The sequence below is a fragment of the Colobus angolensis genome, unplaced genomic scaffold, assembly GCF_000951035.1.
Source record: "Colobus angolensis palliatus isolate OR3802 unplaced genomic scaffold, Cang.pa_1.0 Scaffold42, whole genome shotgun sequence".
NCBI classification, from domain to species: domain Eukaryota; kingdom Metazoa; phylum Chordata; class Mammalia; order Primates; family Cercopithecidae; genus Colobus; species Colobus angolensis.
This window is the reverse complement of record NW_012117599.1, coordinates 9,204,203-9,225,037: the sequence shown is the minus strand read 5'-3', so window position 1 is coordinate 9,225,037 and position 20,835 is coordinate 9,204,203. Positions and strand designations below refer to the sequence as shown.

General features: G+C 36.6%; 1 protein-coding gene across 1 annotated transcript in view; it reads right to left on the bottom strand.

Moving 5' to 3' along the window:
- Positions 1–20,835, bottom strand: part of MRPS9 (mitochondrial ribosomal protein S9) — a 56,383-nt gene that overhangs the window by 24,414 nt on the left and 11,134 nt on the right. The window contains exons 3-4 of the mRNA XM_011956620.1: positions 4,254–4,316; positions 4,140–4,170 (exon numbers count right to left, since the gene is read on the bottom strand). Of these exons, the coding sequence (XP_011812010.1) occupies positions 4,140–4,170; positions 4,254–4,316 (94 nt within the window). The remainder of the gene's footprint in view (positions 1–4,139; positions 4,171–4,253; positions 4,317–20,835) is intronic.

Sequence of the window (20,835 nt, the reverse complement as noted above, 5' to 3'; positions counted from 1 at the left end):
CATGACTGGTCAACTGGGACCAGAGTGGGTGTTTCACAATAAGAGCACTTGGTTCTATAGCAGGGGTCCCCAGCCCCTAGGCCACAGACCAGCATAGCTTCATCTGTATTTATAGACGTTCCCCATTGCTCACATTACCGCCTGAGCGCCACATCCTGTCAGATCAACGGTGCCATTCGATTCTCATAGGAGCGCAAACGCTATTGTGAATAGCACACGCAAGAGATCTATGTTGCGTGCTCCTTATGAGAATCTAAGGCCTGATGATCTGTCACTGTCTCCCATCACCCCCACATGGGGCCATGTAGTTGCATACAAACAAGCCCAGGCCTCACACTGATTCTACATTATAGTGAGTTGTATAATTATTTCATCGTATCCGACACTGTAATAATAGAAATAAAGCTCACAATAAATGTAATGAGCTTGAATCATCCCGAAACCATCCCCCAACCCCTGGTCTGTGAAATTGTCCTTCACAAAACTGGTCCCTTGTGCCAAAAAGGTTGGGGACCAACAGTTTAGCCAATACTCCCCTGATTAAGACATCTGTGGCAATTATATTATTCTTTCAACTACATGTCTGAGAGTCAGTTGAGTCTGGTGGTCATACATATACGTGTGTGCCACAACTGCCTGGGCCTCCCTACATTCTGGCTCAACTATTTCCTGGCTGTTATGTCCTTGGTAAGTTAAAACTCCATGTGCTTTTAATTCCTACATTTGTGCAGTGGGGAAAATTACAGTATCTACTTAATAAACCTGTTGTGAAGAGTGTAAGTTAACACATAGGAAGCACTTAGAATTACGCCTGGCCCACTGTGTTTCAATAAATGCTAACAATTCTTACTTGAGAGATTTTTCAAGTTAGAAGAAAGTTACCTATAACAATCGTATACTTTAAAATTACCCTCTGAATATTATTATTTACAATTCTTAATATTGTCCTCTTATGTTTTCTCTTTTTTCCCTGGCCAGATTTGCCAGAAGTTGATTGACTTCACTAGCTTTTTCAAATAATTACATGGGTTTGTTTATCATACCCCTTCTTTTCAATTTCTTTGCTATGTTCCTCTATTCGATTTTTCTTTTTCTGGCTTCCTGAACTGAAAATTTAGTTCATTTATATTCAGTCTTTCCTAATTTCCAACAAATATATGCTTGTCTCTATATAATACAATGTCCATATTCCATAGGATTTAATAGGAACTGTTTTCATTGTCATGTCTGTAACCTCAATTTTGATTTTCTCTTTAACTCAACAGTAATATGGTTTTACTGATTTTAACTCAGAAAAAATCTAATGATATGATTTTTACTACTTGGAATTCTTTAGGTTTTCTTTATGGCCAATTACATCATAATTCTAGTAATAGTCCATAGACCTCTGCATAGAAAATGTATTCTTTGTATCTGTAACTATAAAATCATGCTGTGTTATTCAAATTCATTACAGACTTAGTTAACAGCTTTTGCTTTAAACATTTCAATGCCAAATGTTAGTGCAAAAAGGTTTGTGGTCATCAAATCTACTCAGTGGAGATTAGGTTTTATCAACATAAATTAACATTCTTGTTTCACTGAAGTATTACTCACACTCCTTGAATTCCATTTTGTTTAATATGAGGTGCTACTCTTTGCTCCTGCTGACCCAGTAGTTATCTTTGTTTCACCTAATATTTGTATCACTTGCTTTAAATCATAAAGAGCAAGACTTTTATGTTAACTCAATCTAGAAGCTTCCATCTTTTAATAAGGAAAGTATTAGTACGCTATAAGTGTCATAATCTACCCAAATCTAAAATTCACTGGTACTTTTTTAGCATACAAAAAAATCAGTTTATCCTATATTTACGAAATACAACAAAATTGGGAGGTAGGTACATAAGCAACAAAAAATGTTTTACTAATTCTAAAGGAGAACTGTTTACATATAGCTACATATAGTAAACTACACCTTAAGATAATCCTACCAGAAGTGACATATTTTCAAAATAACACATGGGCATTTTGCAGGGATATACAGAAGTTTCAGTTGTTACAACCTGGTTGCTAGTAACAATAAACTTCTAATACTGAGAAGCTGGTATGATTTGAAAGAACAAACCAGTCTTGGGGGCAGATGTATAAGAAGAGATGCAACTAGCAGAGATACAAAGAGCAAAGAGAGAGACAGAGAAATAGGTGGGGAGCCTGAGAGGTTAAAAAAATAGAAGAGTCAGTAAAGAAGAAGAAAAAAACCACTGTCATTACAAACATTTACTGAAAAGCTACTAAGTATTTAATGTAAGTTACTGTGCCCTGTGCAAAGTTTTACTTCTGTAACACTTGAGTTGTATCTGCAAAAGTGATGCGCACTTTTTTTTTTTGAGACGGAGTCTTGCTCTGTCGCCAAGGCTGTGGTGCAGTGGCCGGATCTCGGCTCACTGCAAGCTCCGCCTCCCGGGTTTACGCCATTCTCCTGCCTCAGCCTCCGGAGTAGCTGGGACTGCAGGCGGCCGCCACCTCCCCCGGATAGTTTTTTGTATTTTTTAGTAGAGACGGGGTTTCACCATACTAACCAGGATGGTCTCAATCTCCTGACCTCATGATGCGCCCGTCTCAGCCTCCCAAAGTGCAGGCTTGAGCTACGGTGCCCGGCCTGACGTGTACTTTTAACATAGTCTTCATTTACTATTTCCCCAAAAGCTATTGTTAGATTGATGGTATAATTTATAATCAACCATGTCTAAGAATCGAGGAAATACCAATGATAGAGCATATTTATAAAAAGATTCAAAACATTTATAACGAGATTCAAACTAAAAGTTTTTTCCAAGAGTGAACTGGAGTGAGAGAATGAATTCCTAGCTTTGAATTAAAATAGGACTTAGCAGAAATACCACCGCAAAATAAATAAGTCTTCTATGGAAATATCTGCTATCTTACCAATTTTTATTTAATTCTAAACACACTGATAAAGCGGCCTGCACATTGAGCACCTGTGGCCACCCAGCTATTCTCAAGTAGATCCACACATTTTTGCTGCTGAATTTCATGCTTACTAGTAGTTGTGTTTACTCCTAAGCCTATTTTATTGCAGTTGTACTTATTTCTATAAATACATGAATTAAGTACTACATAAATAAATTAAATATGAGTGCAAACATAAAGTTCCTACTTCTAGGAAAACTACGTTGAATGCTCCAGAAAGGCAAGTTGCTAAAAAAAAAAAAAAAAAAAGTCATGCCAACTTCAGTGAGGTTGATGGGAAGAACTGATAGAAATACAAAAATATTCTGCACTCAGATTTCTGAGGAAGTGTAAGTTCACTGCTCCACTGCAAGAAAATCAAAAGTGAAAGACTGCGATGATGCGTCACCGGCATGGTTATATAAAAGCTACGGGGAGGAGCAGACACACTCACAACCACCAAACCTCTAGGGTCACAGCAAAAGCTTGATGGGTAAGTTCAAGTTACATTTTGAGTGTTTTTTTAAAGAAATGATTTCTAGCTTTAATACTTTTTAAGTTAACAGAGAACTACTGGTCCTCACTGGATAAGAGGCTTCTAATGTATAGTAAATATATTATTCAATTTCTTGGCAACCTTAAAGCTTGCTGTGTATGTTCTTCAAGATTTTTTTTTACACATTTAAAAGATAAAGAGAACATCTTAACAGAAGCCAGAGAAAACAGGAGACACCATTAGAAGATGGCTAACTGCTCACTAGAAGCACGTAAGACAAGCCAATGGAATTACATCATTAAAGTATTGAGAGAACAGAAAAGAAAATTTATAGTCAGTGAAAATGTGCTCCCAAAATCAAGGGAAGTTTTAAATTTTCTATAAACAGAAGTTGAATTAGTTGCCAGCAGCTCTGTACCAAACTCTCCCTCAAAGGACATGTTGGAATGCAAATAATTAGTGTGACATGCACACAGCCATAAGCTCTAACCCCCTCTAATCTTAGTATTTCATTTAAAAGATATGGTTTGCAAACCTCACTCATTCATTGTTAGTTACAAAAGTTTTTGACCTCCTTCACAACTACCGTGACACAGAGGGGGCCACCCTACAATATGTGAGCAACTGCTGATACATAACCTGACATGGAAATACGGTAAAGAAAAAAACTGTCATTCTTGAACAAACTTACCTCTTTGTGTTGGAAAAATCTGTTCAGGATGCTGTAAAATAAATTAATAATGTATTAGATAATTATCGTAACATATAAAAGTGAAATTTTTAAAATGGTAATTAAAATAACTACCTTCATTATTGGCCTGGCTCGTTTCTCAAACAAACCACTTGGGAAAAGGTAAGCAATAGCTCTCTGAAAATATACACAAAGGTTAGTTAACAACTGTTACATAAAAAAGGTTAGAACTAATAGTTACAGAGTGCTTTCTATAGGCTGAACATTGAATTAGAGTTTCAAAGCATTATCTTATTTCATAATTGTTTCAATGGGATGATAAAATTACTACACACTCATCCAAAAAGAAAAAAATTTAACTATTAAACTGGTTATTGACAATTTTCAAGTGTGAGCTTTAAATGTGTCATTCCTTGAATATGAAAGCATAAATAATCTCTCTTTTATTTTTAAAGGATCACTTAGAGATGCTCCTGTCCAGCTTCTGTGGAAATGTGCTTAAGAGCAATTGTTCCAGCTCCCAGCTGGTCATGCACATATCAAAGAGCAGGCTGCAAAGAGCAGGCTGCAAAGAGCAGGCTCTAGGTCTCACCCACTATGACACCCCTGATGTTTTCAGATGGTCTTCCACCTTTTTGCAGAGTTTTTAAACTACACTCTTCCCAAACAAGTTCTTCTTCCATGTCTGTTTTTCAATAGGGATGTTACTAGCATTGTGGGTGTGACAGCTCCATCACAGGCACCCTTCTCCCATACTGTAGGTCTTTAATATTCCTGGCTTTTTTCCAGTTGACACCAGTAATACCCAGTGCTCGTGATAAATCTCACCCCCACTCCTTTCCAAATGCCCCTACATCCTAGGGAGCAGCGCTGCCTCCCAGCTGAGAACAATAGCTTAAGCCTGTATAGTGTCTTCTCCAATACCCTGCCTCACCATTAACAACAAAACGTACACTTTCCTTCTTGTTGAACAGTGCCAGATGAAGAGTCTACGGCCTGAGACCCGGTAGTGCATTTAAATACACTTCTGCTCGTTTAGAGAGCCTGTTCTGAGTGGGCCTTCTCTGCCTACCCACATAGTAAATGCGTTGGATCAGACTTTGCCCCCAAAAGGAGAGGTCTATAATTTGGGGGTATAAATTCAGTCATATTAGGAAGCCTAATTGTGTCTCTGGGTCAAGCTTCATTCTCTCATTCAGCTTTTTTCAGAACAAAATTACACTTCAAACAAAACAAAAAACCTAGGTCAGGCCACTGGACAGTGGCTCATGCCGGTAATCCCAGGCTGACGTGGGTGGATGAGGCCAGGTGTTATAAACCAGCCTGGGCAACATACTTTGTCACGCAGGCTCGAGTGCAAAATAAACAAACAAATAAAAAACTTCGATCAAACATCAGTGTGCCCCTTTAGCAAACTTTTTTTGTTTTAACTAGGTCCCTCTCCACCCACCCCCTTCCTCTGCTGCAGGGAAAAAAAGGTAGACTTTTTCTTTTATTAGAGACAGGACCTCACTCTGTCGCTGAGGCTTGGGTGCAGTGGCACAATCATACTCACTGCAGCCTTGACCTTCCAGGCTCAAGCAGTCCTCCCACCCCAGCCTCAGGAGTAGCTGGGGCGATAGGCTTGCACTACCACACCCAGCTAATTTTTTTTTTCTTTTTCTTTTTTTAGAGACGAGGGCCTCACCACGTTGCTCAGGCTGGTCTTGAACTCCTGAGCTCAAATGATCCTCTGGCCTTGGCCTACCAGTATTGGGATTACACACATGAGCCTTAATAAGTGATACTGCGACTGATTGCCATTTGGGAAAAGATACAACTGAAATCCAAACCTCACATCATATAGCAGAGTAAACTCCAAACGAGTGAGAGGGCTACACATACAAAATAAAAACAAATACATACGACATGGGTGAATTCCTTTATAACTAAGAAATGGGAAAGTCTTTCATAACTATGACTCAAAATTTATAAGTAATTTTTAAAAAAAAGATTGACAGGCCAGGCCTGGTGGCTCACGTCTGTAATCCCAGCACTTTGGGAGGCCGAGGCGAGTGGATCACCAGGCCAGGAATTCGAGACCAGCCTAGCCAACATGGTGAAACCTCGTCTCTACTAAAAATACAAAAATTAGCTGGGCATGGTGGCGGGCACCTGTAATCCTAGCTACTTGGGAGGCTAAGGCAGGAGAATCGTTTGAACCTGGAAGGCGGAGGTTGCAGTGAGCCAAGATCACCCCATTGCACTCCAGCCTGGGCTACAGGGCAAGACTCGGTCTCAAAAAAAAAAGATTGACCAATTAAATTACATTTTTAAAAGACATATATGGCTCATGACAAGATAAGTGCAATTAAAACCACTGAGAGAACACTTTTTATCTAACAGGACTAGCAAAAGTTCAAAAGTCTGACAGCACACTGTTGGTGAGGCTATAAAAACACCCTGCCACCTTGCTGGTGGGAATGCCAGGTGCTATAACCTCTTCAGCGGGAAGGTGGGAGCTTTCTAACAAAACGACATATATATTTCCCTAGCCATCTGACTCGATGAATTTACCCAGAAGATACACCCCTATGAATACAAAAGAACATAAGCACACGTTGTTCACTGATTTATGAGAACAAAATACTGAAAACAACCAAATCCCCACACATAAGAGGTTGGCTGAATAAATGAGGGCACATCTGTGCAATCTAGTACTATAGAGCTGTAAAACAGAGAAAAGCCAAGATACAAAAGAAATGTACCTAGAACACTGCTTTGGTGTAAGAAATAGAAAAAGAAAAGGCATATAAGTATAGGGAGAAAATACACATAAGCTTCTTTTTGCAACATAAACACAAAACAGATAAGCAGAAATCAATAAAAATCATTTATCAAGGGCTGGGTGAGAGTAGAGGGAGGGGCATAGGGATGAAGGCAAACTCCTCTGGGCATCCCTCTTAGAGTTAAGCTCTGAAGCATGTAAATGTTTTATATATGAAAGAATAACGTTTATAAAGAAACTAAAAATACAACCAGAAACAAATAACAACAACAAAATAATTGCAAAGAAATCTTCATCTTTACTTGGTAGGCTTATGGCCAGTCAGAACATGGATATTATAATTCTGAAATATTTTATGTATACTGCAGCATAAAGCAAATAAGTAAATATATTAATTATATGGAGACCAATATTTTCTTATAGAAGAGATACAAATGTAAAAGGGAAAACCCTATAATGTTAAGTAATATAAACCCTTATCTTAAAAACTATTTCTTGTAATATTCAAAAAATATTATTTCCTAGTTCTGTTCCCTGAAAAAGCATAAAGCAATGGAACTTTAGGAGCAGCGGGAGGGTCAACTGGTTTCTACATACATCCCAGTATAAGGAACCAAGTACCTTGGAGAAATGGCTGATTCTAGGCATAAGCCTAGAACTACATGACTGTAGTTCCAGCTACTCAGGAAGCTAGAGCCTAGAACTACATGACTGTAGTCATGTAGCCTAGAACTACATGACTGTAGTCCATGACATAAGCCATGGACTACATGACTGTAGTCCCAGCTACTCAGGAAGCTGAAGCGAGAGGACTGCTTGAGCCCAGGGGTTCAAGTCTGCAGTGAGCTATGACAGCGTCACTACACTACCGCCTGGGTGGTAGAGCAAGACCCTGTCTCTAAAAATAAAAGAATAATGATAATGCTTCACAACACATTCAATAGGTGACATGCACGTTCATGTGCACGCACACACCTACACATACACACACACACACACTCGGGAGGAGGGGCAAGAAGAAAAAGAAAACTACAGAACAATATGTTATAAAAGTAAAAGTAATGACAGAAGTAGAAAATCACCATTTTACGACTTCCAAATTAACCATCAATTTCAGGCAAGGATCACCAACAAATGCTAAAGCCACTGGCTGAAAGGTTACTGAAGAATGGAAAATTCACATGAACTCAAAATATTATCCTATAGATTGGTTACAAAGGGAAAAGGCTACTTCTACAATCAAGAGGTCTAGTGGTCACCACTAGAGGGATCAGTCACAGCAGGACAAACTGACTATGTACCTCTTAGACTTTGTGGATGCAATGAGAAGTATACAGTATCACCTAAGAAGTATCCTTTATACATTCTCAATCTGATCATGAGAAAGCAAGCAGAAAGCCAGGAGGTGACACAATTGTACAAGACAAGTGGCCTGGATTCTACAAAACAACTAATTAGCTATAAAGACATTCTGGGGAAAACTGAGGAAATTTTCGTAAAGATTATATATATGGCATATAGAATTATTATAATTGTATCAGATATGATAATGATATTGTGGGAGATAGTGGTATGAAGAATGTACGCATTTAAAATGGTATGAAGAATGTACGTATATATATTGATATATTTCAGGGCTAAGTTTATGTGCAATTTTCAATGGATCAATAAAAAATGTTTTACATATAAAAGAGACAAAGAAAATGTGGCAAAATGTTAAAATCTGGCAAATCTAGGTGATGGGGGTATGTGTTTATATTTGTTCAATGAATATTCAAGTTTTCTGGAAATCTGAAAAGTTTCAAAATAAAAAGGTGGGAAAAAATGTTAAAAATTTAAAAATAAGTAAGATTTTCCCAAACGCAACCCGTCTCAGCAAAGCCAACACTAGCCTACAGCACTTGTGGGCCATCTAGACCTCAGGCCTCGTTCTCAGTCATACAGCGCAGCCCAAGGCTGGTTGGCATCTTAGCAAAGGGGCCACTGAAGCCAGGGCCTGGATCAGAACACTAGACGGCGTGGAAGACTAAGCACAGTTCTTCAATTTAGAGAGAACACACTGTAACCACAAAGGAGACAATTCGATCAAGTTTCAAGCTGTCATTGGCATCATTTCCAAATATGAAAATTACTGTTAACTTAGGTAATCAATGAATAGAATCCTAGCAGGAAACAAAAATTGAAGAATTGCAACCTACAGCTGGATTTGTCATGAAGACTAAGACAGAAAAGTCAGGAGGAAGCTAATGGTTGGAAACTGAAAAGAAAGCATTGATTGCAAAGGATGTCTAGGGCTTACGGGCAATCTCTCTTTTAAAAAGATGAAATAAGCCCACAAAGAATTTGCTAGAAGTCTTTTGAAAGTATCAGAAAATGTGGTTTTGCCTTTAAAAATTTTTCTCAGCTAAAAGGAAATTAATACACACTTATTAAATTACAATCCCTCACTATATTAGGTACTATACCAAATACTGTGAAAAGGTCCACAAAGCAAAAGATATCATGTCAGGTAAAAAGCAATATTGCAAATTCAGTGAAAACAATGAAAAACAAAAGATAAAAGAAAAACGAACAAAAGAGGGAACAGGAAATAAAATAGGCCAGTTGTTTTTAAACCAAATAACAAAACACACAAAACAGAAAAGGCACATTCCTGGCACGCGATTTGCCATCTGTTTAGTATGTGTGGAATAGTAGTAACACAACCTAACCTATTACTTCCATTTATCTCCTATGGGCATTCTATGCAGAATTTTTTCTTTTTCTTTCTTTCTTTCTTTTTTTTTTTTTTTTTTTACAAATTCTGAAGCAAACAAAGGACTACCTGGCTATTATGAAAAAAAAATTGTGTTGCTTTCTGTGTCTGCTTAACGTTCAGTTACCACACAGTTGTTAAAACACAAGTAGATGAATATCCTTTTGAGATAAACAGCAAATAAATACAAGAGACTCTTGAGTGTTACTACTGAGTTGAACAGCCTTACAGATATGTTTTGGCCAGAGTATTATGTGCTATAAAACAGGAAAATCTTTACTTTCACTAAACACTGCAGAGTTCAAAAGAAAAGAAGTGGTGAACATGAAAACATGATGAAAGTGTAAGTAATAACATAATCTTCATTGTGTCTTATTATAACCATAATAAGACTTTTCAAATACTACCACTCTCAGTGATTCTGATGTGAGAGGATATCAACTTTATCTAGTTGCTGTGAGGATTTAAAAAGGTATTTATAAAAATACAACACAGTAGTCATTCAATACATATTAATTAACTATACAAAAATGTTCAGTTTATGTAAAACACATTATTTCCCATATTATTTTATGACATAAAATAGCATGCATTCGTGAGTTCTATTTTACAGACCAAGAAGTAGCAGTTAAGTAGCTTACACTGAAATAAATGGCAAAGCCAGAACCCGAACCTTCTGAAATTTAATTTCATAACATACTCTCCTTTGTTCATACCAAGGAACCAATCTTCTCTCAGATAACAGATTGGCTTTTTCACTGACATCAAGGACATCCAGCGACTTAGTAGTAAAATTAGGAGAAAAAGCCAAATGTGCTTAAAGAAATAGATTATTTACCTAAATAAATTTTACTCAACAAATATTTATCCCACCTGAGTTCTAGGCACTCTGCTAGTTTAGAAAGATACATATTAAGATATGGCTCCTGACCTCATTCTATCAGTGGAGACAGATGCATACATAGTCTCAAACACAGGGGCTGCTGTAATAGTACACATAAAACAAAACGTCATGATAAAATAATACACACAGGACCTATGAGAGAAATACTTACAGGTTACACAGAGGGTACAAAGGAGAGTGGTCATCTACTCTTTTCAGTGATACTTTGCATCTGTCTCTTTTTACCAGTCATCCAGTCATTTATTGCTTTCTAAACAAATGCCTTTGCAAATCGTTTCGTCTGCCTGGAATAGTGCCGTTGTTCTCCTCCACTTAACACATCGCTGTTTGTCTTTCAAGATCTTTCAAGATCATAGATCAAATGCAGCCTTATCTGGAAGTCCTCCCTATTCCACTGGGCTCTCCATTACTCCTCTTGGTGCCACCTCAGTCAAACAGAGAACGAGCCTCTTTCAAGGTCCACACCATCTGGCCATTCCATTCCCTCCCCATCCTTGTCACTGCCTTCAGCTTCCACATTGCTCACAGCACTCACGAAGGGGTGAGGCCCACCTTTCTCCCTTCCATACCAATGATGCCACATTTGTGAACAACCTCAAGGATTATGTGAAGCACCCATCTACACAAGACTGTGCTCCTGGTGGCATCCAGGCCCATCAACAACTCAATTCTCACTCACATTCCTGTCCTGAGAAGCAACCACCCACTCCCCTAAGTACCCACTGCTTTCTTCCCCAGATTTCAATCTGGCCTAACCATAATTCTGGTCCTGCAATTACTTTGTCAGGGGTCACTGAGGCCTTTTTTCAAATCCTGTGACCTTCTTTCAGGTCTCATCCGCATGAGGCTGCTGGCTCCCTTCCTTCTTGCAGCCACATTCCCCTCCGACCTCTCTGCAAGTTTCCTCTTGATCTCTCCTAAACACACCTCTGCTCATCCCTTAAGTGCTGTTTCCTCAGAGTTCCATCTTTGAATCTCTTCCTTTCAAGCAAATTGATGTAGGGAGAGAGACCAAATCTATTTCTGCAGTTCTAAACTATTTGTCAACTTCCTTAGGGACTTTTCCATTCACATATCCAAACAGCACATCCAAAACTGTTCCTCAAATAACTTATTTTGCTTTCTACCAGTTCTTTTTCCCATGTGCTGTTGCCAAATCTTTGATTTTACCTTGGTCGTGTCTGTAGGTGTGTTTTTGAAGGCAAAAGACCTTGTCTTAGTCAATAATTTCTCACTCCAGAATTAGAACATAACAGATACTCAAAGAATAAATCAACAACCAAACGGATTGCAGGGCACTTGAGAGAACCAACTATGAAAACTCTTTTATAGACAACGAGGGAAATGTAAACACAAACTCATAGACAAAATTTTCCACCTCCTGCTACAGACTATATTCAGATTAATTTTCTTAGATGTGATAGTGATATTGTGGTTATATAGGCAAATGTCCTAATTTTTTGAAGATATATTTAGGAGGGAAGGATCACGATGTTTTTAATTGTATTTTACTTTAAAATACAATAGTGCAGCCAAAAAACGTAAAGTTGAAGCAAATACAGCAAAATGTTAAGAAGTTAATCCAGGTGACAGTCATATGGGTACGCATTGTAGAATTTCTCTTTTTCTGTATGAATGAAATTTTTCATAAGAAAAAGTACACAAATTAGTATTGACTGCTGTTGCTATTAGACTAGGGTGTTTTGATGTTTCTCCATTCTGGTTCCAAAATCCATGCAATATACATATTAATACATAAATATGTATATATATACATATAAAAGTCATATAAACCTTTTGTTCTTCTGTAATTTGTGACTGTTTTAATAAAGTTTTGTTTGTTTTTGAGAGATTGGGTCTTACTATGTTGACCAGAAGAGCAGTGGCTATTCACAGAAGAGATCATGGCGCACTACAGCCTTGACTCCTGGGCTCAGGAAATCCTCCTGCCTCAGACTCCCAAGAAGCTGAGACTACAGCATGTGCCATGGCACCTTGCCCATTGCTGTTTTATTCCAGATAAAAGCAACCATGTTCTATACTTCTAAATTTCTTTTTTCTCTTTTGTAGTATTTTTGAACTGTTTTCAAAGCCAATTCTTCAAGTGTTTTTAACTGTTTCAATGAAAGACAAAATAGAAACTGTAAACCAATATTACTTTTACTTCCAAGTATTCTCTTTACTGCAAGCAACACAAGGCAAAAATTACAAATTCTTATGTGGGAAGAAATGAAGGAGCAATCCTAACATGTCCAGCAGAACTTCCTCTGAAAATGGAAATACTCTGTAACCTGTGCTGTCCAAAATGATAGCCAGTAGCCTATGTGGATACTATGCCCAGTGTCATGCGGTTGGTGCAACTGAGGAAGTAAATTTTCATTTTGTTTACTATCAATTTCATTTTAATTACTGTCAATTAATTTTAATCGTGCAACTCAGCACTGTACTAACGTTACTGAGATGTATTTCAGCAAGGTTTTTTAAACTTCATTAAATGGTTACAAGGTTAAAGTCTGTATTGTATTGTTATTGATCTAAATTAACAAACATATCTACTGTTATAAGACAGAATATTAACAACCAAGTAGTCTCCGAATAGGGGATTTCTACAACAAAGCTGGTAGTAATGGCCATTGAACTACAGCATGTCATCTATACTTAATGTGAATCCAAAACAAAACAGTGCTGAGAGAAAAGAAAGAAAAGGTAAGAACGTAAATTTTAAAAATTTAATCCAAATAAGAAATGGAGTAAGACAATCTCATTAGTGAACACATTTCTTCCATTTGTAGGTTTTAACTAGAATACTGATACTCAACAGTTCCCTAAAATGAAAGCAAAGTATTTGAGTATATTCTTAGGCTTAAGTCAAAGTATAAAAGGATTGCAGACTCAACCCAGAAGCACTGGGTCAGGAATGCAATCTCTATTAATTAGGCATCCCAGCTGGGCAGTGGGTTTGCAGCTGTTAACTTGATCAATGACTTACCTAAATGTCATCTCTACTGATTCGCTTATAAATTACCAGCAAGTGAGACTAATGTACAGGTGCTAATTTATTTAAACTGTTCTCTACAGTTCTACATAGCTCTATAAACTGCATCTGGCACCTAATGTTAGCTGTCAGCTGTACTTAGACATGCCTGTCCTAACGACTCTGTTCATTAGAAGTGAGCACAAATTATGAAATATTGTGAAAAATGATACATCAAATGGAATGGGCACAGCAAATCAATTAGAGAAACTTCATATAGCATATTCACACTTAGGAGAATAAAACATTCGGGTTTCAGAATGAGGTCTATAATACCAATTAAAAAGTAATTGGTAGACTTCAGCAGTGCTATATATCAATTGGCTGGCATTTTTCCTGAAATTGTATAGTAATGTAGAACTTAACTTTTAATTCCCAAATAAAGACATTGGTAAATGCAAGTGCAAGTCTGTATTCATAATATTAAATATAACTGAAAGGTCTCCAAACTAAACTTTATCACAACTACATGCTTCATTGGAAAAGGAAAATGCAAATATCAGCGGTCCTCAACTTTTTGGAGTTTACAGTATGACTCTGAGTAAAAGAATTTTTGGTGGTGCACATGAGAGGATTAAGAAACTTCACTAAACAGGCTAGCAATCACTGTTACCCCGCGTCCACTCTAGCACAAGGAGGTGTTACAAGGCCTATAAAGTTGGATTGGCACTTGCTGCCCTCCTCACCTAGTTGTTCTTTAGTCTTGGGGTCAGTAAGGAAAACTGTTTCTGCTGCCTCTGTTACTCACTCATGGGCTTAGTTCTTCAGTTTCCATACACACCAAATTTTCTTCACACTAGAAAACAAGACTCACTCAGCTCAAGTTTCCATCGGACAGATTCCTCCTAACAGTTATGTATACTCTTACGGCCAGAAGTAATTTTTACACACTGATCAACAGTTGGCAGTAGCCTGTGAAAGATTTATGAAACAGGAGTTGAGGACAACAGCATTAAGGTCTATTTGCTAAATATTTAGTCTGCATTTAAAGTACTTTCAGCATAACACCATCCACACTACTAATTGGAGGCTACCTGTTTTTCCTCCTGTTAGATCTTCCAAGGTCATCAGTGGCACCATCAAGGTTCAGTGGGTAAGAACAATAGGCAGTTTATTTTGTTTCAATATACTTTAAGAAACTGGGCAAAAATTAAACTACTTTGAAATGAAATTCTATACCTGCCAATGACTAATTCCTTTTTAGTTATAGCACTTTACTTTTTCACCAATAAAAATAATATTTTTCTTGTAAATTTAATAAAAAGATTGAGCACCAATTTAAGCTAAGTAATCCTTGAAAAAAAAAATTCCGAAATATATAGAATCCTGTAGCCTTAATAATGATAAATCTTCTAAGTGATAAAACTTTAAAATAAGTACCACCAGTGACAAGCAGAATTATTTTTATTCAAAAGTTTTATCCGTCATAGTCCTTTTTACCAACTCACATTGTACTCTTTAATAAACCTTATTAAGGAAGCATTAGCATATTAGATTAGCTAGGTGTAATTTTCACACATAAATTATATATGCTGTATTCGGTGAGGCCAGATTTCTATTCAAACTCAACCCTCTGAAGTAAAGTTGTAAAACTAGAAATCAATGAAAACGACCTATAAAGAACTGCAATAGTTGACATAAATTCATGGATTTACTTACTAGGAGGGCACATAGGTCCTCATTCAGAGTCCAAAGGCTTTAGTTTTAATTCACACACTTAACAAGTTTAGTTATGCCAGAAGGTTGGAAGACAGGTGAAGGTGGCTCGAGGCAGACACATTGACATCAGACATCTTGACAGCAAGGGAGATGACAAGAATCAGTAATACAGTATAGCCGGGCCATTCATCGCAGGGACAGTCGTGCTCTACGAGCCACAGTCAGGGGCTAACAGCCATACTAAAAAGGAAAATCCTAAAGCACTGTAAGATTAAATTGTACTCACTATATCCTACTAAACAAGGTTGGGGAGACTGAAATTTATTTTAGAAAATGTTACCTAAAAAATTAATCTGAAAGTGTAGAAAGAACAGTCTTTGGATACAGAAAGACCTTGTACAGCCTTAGTATTGCTTAAAAAAAAAAAAAAAAGATACCTGCCCCATAAGGTTTTTACAAAGATAAAATGTGACAATGTATATCAGGCTCCCAGATGGCATTTCACACATAACATAGAAGGTTTTAGTATATGGTAGTAATTTTCATTACATTAAAAATAGGTTTCCCTTATCTGGAAAATTCACTTTTGTGGAATATCTAATTTCCTGATCAAACTAAATAATTACAGAAAAGTTACTGCACCTAGTCTTAATTAATATGTTAAAAGCCAAATATTTTAAAAGCATTATAACTTCTAAATATATAACAACAATTGCAATGGAAGCTTAGAATATTCTCTTGATTTTAGATAAATTATTTTTGTTTTCAGAAATAACCCTTTGTTGCAGCCTGGAAATGCTGACTCATCAGCCATAGTGTCTCTTTCAGTTGATATACACTGCTGAGCCACTTATAAAAACAACAGTTTAAAAAACATAAATGAAAACAGAAAACCATATGAGTATTTAATTTTAATTCTTTGGTAATGGTTGTCACTGTCCTCTTTTGCTTTTACATCTACTCAGGTGCCACAAAGGTGGAGGGGGTCCACTAAATTTAATAAAATGCAATACCAAAAGGGGTGCACTACATTTAATAAAATGCCACAAGAGTCAGTGAAGCCGATCAATCACCTGCAGCAAAGTCTAGCACAGCAGAATTATGTCACTGGTGTCAAGGAAAATGGTTAACGCTAACTTCCATAAGGGCTTTTTAGATACCAAGCTAGGTGAGACAATGTCAACCTACAGGAGATAAAGCAATCTCCCCTTTAGTCAATCAGTGATAAATCAATGTACCCAACAGTGTTTCAGATGATTCTCCCCAGCACTCATTCTCAGGTGGCATGGAAGACTTGTGTGACAAAGCAGAGAACTAGGGAATGATTCCAGTTATGGCAGATGGTATTTATTACTGTTAATAGTAACAGGAATAATAACACGTTGCATTAATCTCATGCCTTTTAGATATATTCTGAGGTAGGCAAGTTGGTATTACTATTTTAGAGATAAGAAAATCAAGTGACAGAGAGCGCTGACTTGCTCAATAACGCTTGTTAGTGACATCGCAAGGAATCTCCTAATCCCAAGTCCTGTATTTTTCTACAAGATCATTTCAACTACAGTGAATTTTTAATAAAAAGACAGAAAAAAATCAACCTAACAAAGCTTTCTATATGTTCTGCATTTACATTCCTCACAAGAAATTCAACTTCATTTTAGAAGAGTCTATATATTTTAAAGAAGCAATTGGATGTTTTTTCCTATTAATTCATGATTTGATTACTTAATTGGCTAAATCTAAAGGTAGATTTTTATAATATTCGGTTAACACAATCACACAAGATGACATCAAGTTGCTTTTACCATATATATATACACACACACAGTTTTAAAAGTATAGAATAGCTGCCACCACTTATCTTTACACAGTGATGTTAAATATCTCTTCTCTATCACCAAAAAGTGCCAAATTTAGACTCTGAAAATAATTCTATATTTTGAGAACCGGAACTAAATACATTGCTTAAAATTTGTTTCTACCTGATTGAATGATAATGTATTCACTAAGCTATAGGATACTTTTAGATTTCTCTAACTATTAAAAATGTACTCTAGATGTGAAGAATCACCGGTTTTTATCTTTTGTAAATACTTAAACAAAATTTTTAAAAGATATTTTAATACATGAAATAATTGTTTTAAATCTTAAATGTTTTGCTCAAATGCAATTAAAAAATGGTCTTCACGATCATTTAGTAATTGGGTAACTAGTATGAAAAAATTAGTTTCTAAACTAATAGCTTAACCTGAATACAATGGTGCCTAATTTGTCTATGTGAAAATTATAGTGAGCCTAAACTTTTAACTATGTACTTGAATTAAATTATAGACCACGGCTACTCTATATAAATTAAGTCCTCATGAAAATAATATTAACATCCCAAACTAATATTCTGCGTAAACATCCAAGCAATGAACAAACTATTCCAAACAACAAAATTCATGTTTAATACTTACACTGTGAAAATACTTATCCCCTCAGACAAAATTACAAAATTGTTGAATGATTCTGTTTTCAATAAGCTACATATGCCCAATGTACATCCTAAAAGGTAGTTAAGTGGGGCTGGGCATGGTGGCTCATGCCTTTAATCTCCCAGCACTTTGGGAGGCCAAGGTCAGAGGATGACTTGATGCCAAGAGTTCCAAACCAGGCTGTCAACAAAATAGCAAGACCTTGCCTTTATCAATCAAACAAACAGACAAACCGAAAAGGTAGTTAAGAGTTGCTCAAAAACATGTTAGCGGTAAACTCAGTTGGGTAATGAAATCCTACTGCTGAGAACAGTTACTCAGGGACACACAAACCACAAGGAGAGAGGTAGGACCATTTTAAAAAGCAAGCAGTTAAAAAAACCCAACAACAACAACAACGCACAAAGAAAAGCCCAGGCCCAGACAGCTTCACTGGGGAATTCAATCAAATACTTCAAGAGGAATCAATACAAATTCTTGACAAACTTCCAAAAATAGAAGAGAACACTTCCCAATTCATTCGATGAGGCCAATATTACTGATATCAAAACTAGACAAACACTTTAAGAAAATTACAGACCAATATCAATTAGACACAAAAAACCTCAAGAAAATGCTAGCAAACCAAATCCAGAAACACACAAAAAAGAGTATATGCACTGAAGCAGTGGGACTTATTTCATGAACACAAGTTTGATTCAACATACAAAAATCAATTTGTGTGATACATCATACCAACAGAACAAAAGACAAAACCAAATCATCAAAATGGAAGAGAATCTGACAACATCCAATACCATTTCGTGACAAAAACACTAACCACCACAACAAAAAAGTTCAACAAACTGGAAAAAAACTTACTGAATCTGATAGAGCATCCATGAAAAACCCACAGCCAACATCATATTTAATGGTGAATGACTGAATGCTTTCCCCCAAGATCAGGAACAAAATTAGGACGCCCACTCTTGCCATCTCTACTCAACATTGTTAGAGGTTCTAAGCCAAGGCAATTAGGTAAGAAAAAGAAATAGAGGTATCCAGATTAGGAAAAATGAAGTAAAACTATTTCCATTTGCAGGTGAAATATCCTACTAATTCTCGTAGTTTTTAGTGGATTCTTTGGGATTCATAAATATATGGGATATCCTGCTACACCCTTCTATATATGGGCTATCTTGCTATATCCTGTATTTAGAAAATCCCAAGGAATTCACTAAGAACTATGAGAATTAGTACGTTCAGCAAGGATGTAGATTCAAAATCAAAAATAAACAAAAATCAACTCTATTCAGTTGCAATAAGAAACCCAAAAATATTATAAAAGAGAACAATTCTATTTACAATAGAGAAGTTTCTAAGGCATTAATACTTAGGAATAAATTTAACAAAAAAGTGCCAAATTTAGACTCTGAAAACTACAAAACACCACTGAGAAATTAAAGAGGATCTGTATCTATAGAAGGACACTCCATGTTCAGAGATCAGAAGACTTAATTAACATAAAGATGGGAATACTCTCAAAATCAATCTAGAGATTCAGTACAATCCCTATCCAAATCTTAGGTGGCTCCTTGCAGGAACTGACAAGCTGATCCTAAAATTTCATATGAAAATTCAAGGAGCAAAGAACAACCAAAATAATCTTGAAAAGCAAGAAGGAAAGAAGAGTACTTACACTTCCCAATTTCAAAACTTACTATAAAGCTACAGTAATCAAGACAAAGTGGTACTGGCATAAGGATAAATGTATAGATCAATGGAATAAAATAGGGTCCAGAAATAAACCCTTATAGTTACACTGATATTCAATATGAGTGACAAAATAATTCAATGGGAAAAAATAGTCTTTCCAACAAATGATGCTGGAACAACTGAATGTCCACATGTAAAAGAACAAAGCTAGACCCCTGCCTCATATCACACACAAAAATAACCTTAAAATGGATCAAACACCTAAATGTAAGAGGTAAAAGTACAAAACTAGTAGAAGAAAATATAGGGGTGAATTTTCATGACCTTGGATTAGCGATGGTTTCTAAGGTATATACATAAGAGAAACAAAAACATACGTCTGCACAAGAACTTTACAGCATGCACATTCATGGTAGCATTATTCATAACCAAAAATGGAAACCCAAATGCCCATCAACTGATGACTGAATTTGTAAAATGTGGTATATCCATACAATCGAAAACTATTCAGTATTAAAAAGGAATGAAGTACTGATACACGCCACAATGTAGATAAACATGAAAACACTGTGCTAACTGAAAGAAACCAGTTACTAAAGACCAAATATTATATGATTCTACTTATATGAAAGTCTGGGGTAGGCAAACCTAGAGTCTAGAGAGTCTATATTCTAGGTGATTTGAAAATTAGGACCTGAATTCTATTCCTGTTGCACTCTTCAATTATTACATTCCTGATAAATGAAATAACGGTCAATAATTTTTTTTTGCTAAATGCCCCAGGATAGCTAGCAAAGGAACTTAAAATTTAAGAACTTTGAACCTTGTTCTAATTTTTAAAAAGTAATATCTATCATCTCATATTTTATACATAACTGAAGAATAGCATCTCTTCATAGATAATATCCTCCAATATTGTCCAGATTACCATAAAATTCAAAAAGAGGACAGCAGCTACAAAATCCCTAACTACAAATCACCTAACCTAGAAGAGCAATAAGAAATCCTTCTGGACTGGGCCCAGTGGCAAACGCCTGTAATTCCAACACTTTGGGAGGCTGAGGTGGGTGGATCACCAGAGGTCAGGAGTTCAAGACCAGCCTGACCAACATGTTGAAACCCCATACGTACTAAAAATACAAAAATTAGCTGAGTGTGGTGGCACATGCCTGTAAGCACAGCTACTCAGGAGGCTGAGGCAGGAGAATTGCTTGAACTCGGGAGGCAAAGGTTGCAGTGAGCCAAGATTGTGCCATTGCACTCTAGCCTGGGCAAACGGAGCAAGACTCCGTCTCCAAAAAAAAAAAAGGAAGAAAGAAATCCTTCTGGTTGAATAAAAAATGTTGCTCTGGGGCCTGAAAGTGATACTTCAGTATCATTTATAAATAGGAAAGGTATACAAAAA